General features: G+C 42.1%; 1 protein-coding gene across 1 annotated transcript; it reads left to right on the top strand.

The window, feature by feature from the left end:
* The first annotated feature begins 2218 nt into the window (after nt 1-2218).
* Nucleotides 2219-4825, top strand: LOC139928066 (monocarboxylate transporter 13). The gene is made up of 4 exons (XM_071920421.2): nt 2219-2447; nt 2551-2694; nt 2803-3573; nt 4489-4825. The coding sequence occupies exons 1-4, from the start codon at nt 2246-2248 to the stop codon at nt 4671-4673; spliced, it is 1302 nt and encodes a 433-aa protein (XP_071776522.2). The 5' UTR covers nt 2219-2245; the 3' UTR covers nt 4674-4825.
* The last annotated feature ends 2067 nt before the right edge of the window (nt 4826-6892 follow it).

The following is a 6892-nucleotide window of genomic DNA, read 5'->3' as shown; positions in this document are numbered from 1 at the left end:
ACAAGAAAGAAAATGTATCATAAAGATGACAAAAAATTGAACCAGACAACCAGTGTTCAGGCCTCATGTTGGTGTACATCCACTCTGCTGAAGTGTCACTGAGCAAGTTGCTGTTTCCCTGCCGGCCCCAAGGAACCTTCTGAAGTTGATCCTGACCTCTGACCTCCCTGAAGGGGTGCAGGCAAAAAGATAATTTCAAGACTAACAGAAGGTTGATAATATATATTTTGTTTGCAGTTATTTTTTGAGACATACTCAATTTCCAGTTGAAAGAAAAGATGGACAATTTTACCAGTATATTATACCAGAGTATTTCAACCTTGAATTTCAGTAACTGCCCATACAGTGAAAAATACATATCACATATACTTCTGAACTCTGAATTGGGCCTTTATATGAATGCTGTCATTATGGCACAAAGGATATTAACATCATGTCCTGTGTATTGCAAAAAAAAAAAAAAAAATCTTAACAGATGTTTCAAAATACATCAAAATGTCCCCAAAAAGTGTATTTGCACCTGTAAATGGCATTCATTCAAAAATATATTTTGGACACTGGAAATACATTTTCTTGTGAACAATATCTGCAAGTAGCCTATATCTAAAACATATTTTAGCGCCTCATAATATATTTCAAACGATCTTCTGTCATCTTTTACAAATGCATTTTGTCCAAATTTTCTATATTTTGAAACATGTCTCCAAGCATATTATGAATATGTGAAATGTGTTTTTTTCCACATGGGTAGGTAGCACCTGCGCAGTAGGCTATCTTCAAAGATACTTCTCAAAACGTTAAGGAACAACCTTCTAGGTAAAACCCACAACCATGTGCTTTTCCAATTTATGTCAGGATATACATTTTTCCAACAAAAAAATTGTCTGTCCCAGGGCTTCCCAAACTTTTTCATATCAAGAACCCGCAAACAGATAAACATTAGATGCAGGACCCCTATTTGACAATAATTTGTCTGAGGGCCCCATCTAAGAACGTTTGTTTTTTTTTTTTTTTACATGATTTAGTGTCGAAGGATGATAGCAGTGGAGAGAGTGAAACTTATCAAGTATGTATGTTCAAAACAACACTCCTAACACATTTTCTCATGGTGAAGATTTCTTGGGATTTCTTGGGATTTCTTGGGATTTCCAGGGGTTCTCCTGGAGGACCCCGGGCCGCAGTTTGGGAACCTCTGGTCTCTGTATGGCTCCAGCGGTCAGGTCGGGGTTTTACATAACAGGCTACCGTGTTGTGGGCGTGGCCGTCCATTTGCCGCTATATATAGATGTTTCCTGAAGCCTACAGGACAGCTGCAGGAAAATGTCACCCATCAGCAGGAGAAAGCAGAGGAGCTTCTGCCTGCAGAGGAGACTATAGTGACTGGAGAGCAAAGAAAAGCGATTACAGAGCAGGTAAAGGAAGTAACACCGCGAGATTTCGAATTCGCGAGGAGTAAATAGGTTCTATCTGACCTTTTCTCTTCTTTTACATGAAAATTGAGTTATCCACATATTCATGATCTTTGAAGGTTACTGTACGCTCGTGTGTTGTGTTTTTATTTTTGAAAGGAATCTTTTGGGGCTAAATATTTAAAAAGGTAGCAAGTAGGCTACATAACCAGCTATATGTCAAATGTTTGATGCTCTGTGATCTCAGAACTGCACTCTACCCAGATAAAACCCTTCTTAAATTTCATAGATAAGAGAGATGGATAGGCTAGATGGATGCTTAATCGGTCAGGGGGTAAATGTGTTTTCACAGTCTGCACATGGAAACACTCAGGAACAGTCATAGAGGAATATGGGAAACAATAAAACCAGCAACACCAAGCATTAACAGTTTACAGCACACAGACATGTTGGCACTGCACTCAGAAAGAAAGGTAAAGAGTTGTTTTTGTTACCTGTTGTCTTTAAAAATGACAATACTTTAGAGTAAAATTAAGTTTTATATATGCAGCCCCAGCGACAAAAGGTGCAACTCCTGTACCTTTACCAGTGTAGAAATATACAAAAAATGTTTCCTAGATCCAGTGTGCACCCTATTAGACAACATTTTCTCACAGCTGCTATCCAAAGTGCACTTATACTTTCCATAGTTCATGCATCTCCGTGTGTTTTGCATGCTCATTTTCATGGCCATTACATTCCCCTGGAGGTTTATTGCCAGAGTGGTGTCCGTCTTGCACTGCACGCCTAACAGCTGTTGGATGCAGGCTGGGGAAGAGCCAACAGAGCGGCTGAAGATGAGGTCCAGCAAGGCGTGGCCTCCTGACGGGGGGTACGGCTGGGTGGTGGTCGCCTCCGCCTTCCTCATCATGGGCCTCACCACCGCCGTCGTCAAGAACTACGGCCTCTTCTTCCTGGAGATCCGAAGTCACTTTGGCGTCCTCGTCAGCACGACCTCCTGGGTCGCCTCCATCGTTATAGCCGTGTTTCACTTGGGAGGTAAAAGATGCGTTATCAGCTTGAAATTCAGATGCGTTTTTTTTAATTATTTTTATGAAGTCGGCTGTTTCATAGTGCCGTGTTTCTCCTGTTTTCTCCCCAGCTCCAGTGGCTAGTGCGCTGAGCTTGCAGTTTTCTCAGAGAGCGGTCATCATGGTCGGAGGCCTCCTGACCGCCTCGGGAATGGTGCTGGCGTCTCTGGACCTCAGTCTGCCCTGGCTGTACCTCGGCATGGGCCTCCTGCCAGGTAGCTCCAACAGTTTTGGGGTATTCTGTGAACCTCAGGAAGCAACACAAACCTCAGAAATCATTTTGAGTGCCACAACTTTTAAAGGTCTCCCTCTTCTGTTTGCAGGAATAGGCATTTCGTTCTCCTGGATCCCTGCAAACAGCATGGTCAGCCACTACTTCCTCCGGTGGCGTCCCATCGCCTATTCCATCGCCAGCTCAGGGGAGTGTGTCTTTTCCATAGTGTTTAGCCCCTTCTTCCAGTGGCTTATTGACTCCTACACCTGGCAGGGTGCCTTGCTCATCATCGGAGGCCTTCAGCTCAACCTGTGTGTCTGCGGCGCCCTCATGCGACCCCTCCAGACGGCCCAAAGCACAATCCAAGAAACCAAAGACAGTCTAGACAGCAAAGCACCAAAAAGGAAGGTTATCTTCCAGTGCTCGTTGCTGAGAAAACCTGAATTTTTATTCTACGTCCTGTTCGCCATCTTCACGGTGACAGGGTTTTTCATCCCGCCTCTCTTTATAGTGCCCTTCGCCAAAAGCCTGGGTATGGAACAGTACTGGGCAGCCTCTATCCTCTCTGTCCTGGCTATGGCCGACCTGGCGGGAAGGCTGATGTGCGGCTGGCTGGCCAACATGAGGCTGTGGAGGAACCTGCAGCTGCTGACCATGGTTGTGACCCTGCTGGGGGTGGTGCTCCTCCTGCTGCCCATCGGCCAAAACTACTGGGCCCTGCTGGTCTTCTCCTCGCTCTACGGCTTCCTGTCGGGCTGCATGGCGGCCGTCCACGTCACCGCCATCGTGGACATCGTAGGCCTAGAGGGATTCGACAGTGGCCTGGGGCTCTTCATGCTCTTCAGGAGCGCCGGCTGCTTTGTTGGTGTGCCGTCTGCAGGTGAGAAAGCCGCTGGTAGATGGGTAGAAAAAAAACAGAGGCTGCCTGAATAAGTAGCGACTGGCGGATGGATTCCAAAAGGTTGCACAAAATGAGATCCACACTGACATACCTTGGCTCTCTTTATTCTTGCACAAAAACAAAAATGCGGTTGGCGAACGTTTCGCTCTAAGGCTGAGGGAAGTGTCAATTGTAGTTGGCCGACCACACGTTTTGTTTTTGTGCAAGAATACAGAGAGGCGAGGTATGCAAGTGTGGATCTCATTTTGTGCAAGGTATTATTATAGTCTCTTGATTCTACGCACCACTAGGGACATTTAAGTATTTTCTGAAGAAGACTTTACTTTGTTCCAGAAAGTGACATGAAGAAAGGGAGAAACTAGCCAATAATCACTGGCAGAGTGATCATTAGATGGTCCACACTGCATTGTTTTCATGAATATGAGCATGCACCTCTTTCCATTTCTTCTCAATGGAAATGGTGTGAACTCAAATCTGTTTTGTTCCAAAATGAGATGCCAGCATTTGAAAAAGTAACACCTATTCTTACAAGTGATTGACAGTACAAAATATCAAAGTACAGTGTGGTTTTATTTTATTTATTTTTTTTAAAGGATAATGAGCAACTTCAATCCTTGGTTGCCACTTTTACAGGCTCTGGTTTTTATATTTTAGAATTATGTAATGATTAACTTCAGGTCATTTTTTTTTTTTCCTCACAGAATGAATATTACATCTTTTGGAAAAGAACACAACATGTGTTCCTATTTTGTTTTTATTCCATGAGTAAAAGTTGCATTAAACAGCAGAAATGTCTCACTGTGAGTCTACATTCTCCTGAACGAATGGATACGTCTGCTTATTTATTCATCAGCCTTGACACACTGATCTCCTGTTGTTGTCTCCCTGGCGCAGGCTGGCTGGTGGACCAGACAGACGGCTACAGCGCTGCCTTCTACCTGTCAGGCGCCTGCGTCATCTTATCAGGACTGTTTGTCGTCATCGTTGACCGGCTTGTTGAGAGGAGGAAAGCCAGCGATGCCATAGAAGCTGCATCGGACCCCAAAGTTCAGCAGAAAGTCGACAAACAGAATGGTTGAGACAGAGGCAACGGCAACTTTTGTCTTTCGAAGTGAGACCTTGTTGCATTTTTATTTTTTTATTTTTTTTAACTTAATGAGGTTCTTGGACCTTCCAAGCCCAGCGCCTGTTGTGAAGGGACAGAAAGATAGATATCATCTTGTTCAATCTGTTAATGCACACACTACCTGATTACCTGACTACCTGGTTTAAGGGTGTGACGTGATACAGGTTTAGGTGATTTTTATGTTGAGCCAGTTTTGTGTTTCTAAACTGACTCACAATGGTTCCTGCAGGTATTAAAACCCCCTTTTCGGCCATTTCAGTGTTTTTTAGATTTAGTGGGGTTTTTTTTTTTAAAGTTGTAGCCGGTAACAAATCTGTTCACTTGAAAGCACCTGTCACTGTAAAGCACATACAGTCCCTCCCATATCATATTTTTTTCTTTCAAAAATATATTTTTTAAAATTTCCCTAATTTCTCGGGAACATTTTAAATGCTGTTAGACATACCGCCAACTGGTGCCTTCTTATGGTATTCCACTGTGTTCTTATCTATGCAGTATTACTACAGATAAAGTACTGAATGACTCATTCAGGCAAATTGATCTTATAGGTCAGACTGATCTTTTTTTCCCCTCAGTAGAGCATTCTGTCATTTTTATTTTTTATAAGTTGTCAATGGGACATGAGGCTCTGTTGAGATTCTCTGAGATGGCTTCTACTTTAGTTGAAGCCATTTTGCTGTATATCCTGTGGGCTGGTTTACCACATGTGGATTAAGCTTGGTGCTCAATGGGGAGCCACAATGTTGTTCAAGGACCAGGCCTAATCTTAAAGATATAGTGGCATAATTGGAGCAACTTTTCAGCAGTACATAACTCAGGTTTCTAGTATAAGTAAGTGCAAGTGTTGAAAGCAGCACATTTTCTGTAATAACAATGTGTCGCCAGCAGGAGGTGCAGCTTCCAAAGGCTTCCATAGGTCTGATGTCTGGCTGTCATAATACATACTGTCACAGTCATGTTGCAGCAAAATTGTGACTTAAAAACTTTCAGCCAGTCTAACCCATCCAGTTTTGTTTTGTTTTTTAAGTTGCCAGTGTGTCTTTAAGGAAACCAGGCCTACAAAAAGGTTTTACAGTTACCAAAATGAATTTTCTTTGTGATCTTACAATTTTAGTTCAAAGATACTGTTGCTTTTATGTTACCAGTTCTCACACACAACTCCCCATTGCACTTTTGTTCTACTTGAAAAATGTACACTCAAAGCAGTTTCATCAGGGAATTTTCTTTGAGAAGTAACGTTGGAGTAGAATTAATGGAATGATATCATACTTATGCACCTTTTTTGTTTTATAACTGAAACATGTAAAATTGTTTGTTTTTTAAAGTTAGGTTTTATCAAAGCTGTAACAATATATGGAATATTTTCATGCTAGTAGTATTGAAACAAAAATAAAATCACTGCACTGATGGTTTTAAATACATGACTCCATTTGTGACTTGTTCCTATAACCCTTATTGCCAGGTTCATCTAGGTTTAGCTTTGCTCAGCTACATTAGAGTCAAACAGATCCTGACACAGGCAAACTTTCAGGAGTAGGTCACCGTACCATGAAGTCAATACCAAGGACAATTCTATTTGTAGTGTCTTAAGAATCTGGGGTATGTACAAATTGTTTAAGAGTGAAAGTTCAAACGACAGTCACACCCTTATTCCCATCAAGCTAAGCCCTCACCGAGCTGATTTCCTGTGGGTAAATACTTAGCATTACAGTGGGAATACTGGTTATGTGAATGTAGGAGGCAAACAAAGCCTTCATGGTTTCACAGTTACTAGAACAGAGTTGGACAGTTCCTGGAACAGTTATGCTGCACAGGCCAATTAGATGGGGATAAAAGACCTGCTGAAGAGAAGGGAATCATGGGAACACAAAGAGCTGTTCCACGTCTTGTAATCTCTTTTGTCAGTATGAGGTAAACTGGTGTTGACAGCGCTGACTGTAAAATTGTGAGAACATGAGAGAAAGTGGTTTATCAGTCACTACTGGGTGGCAATGTTGCCTCATCTGAAAAATCGTAATCCCGCCTGCAGTTTTCCAGTAGTGCATCTTACCTGCCTTCACACAAAACATTCAACACTCAAAGACTTAAAGACAAAAATGTTTAATACAGCCATTTTTTTTTCTAAAACAGACAAAACAATTAAGATTAGAAAACAATTCATTAAAAAATTAA

Source organism: Centroberyx gerrardi, chromosome 8 (genome assembly GCF_048128805.1).
Source record: "Centroberyx gerrardi isolate f3 chromosome 8, fCenGer3.hap1.cur.20231027, whole genome shotgun sequence".
NCBI lineage: Eukaryota > Metazoa > Chordata > Actinopteri > Beryciformes > Berycidae > Centroberyx > Centroberyx gerrardi.
Note: the sequence above shows the minus strand (reverse complement) of the source record. Positions and strands in the feature narration are given on the sequence as shown.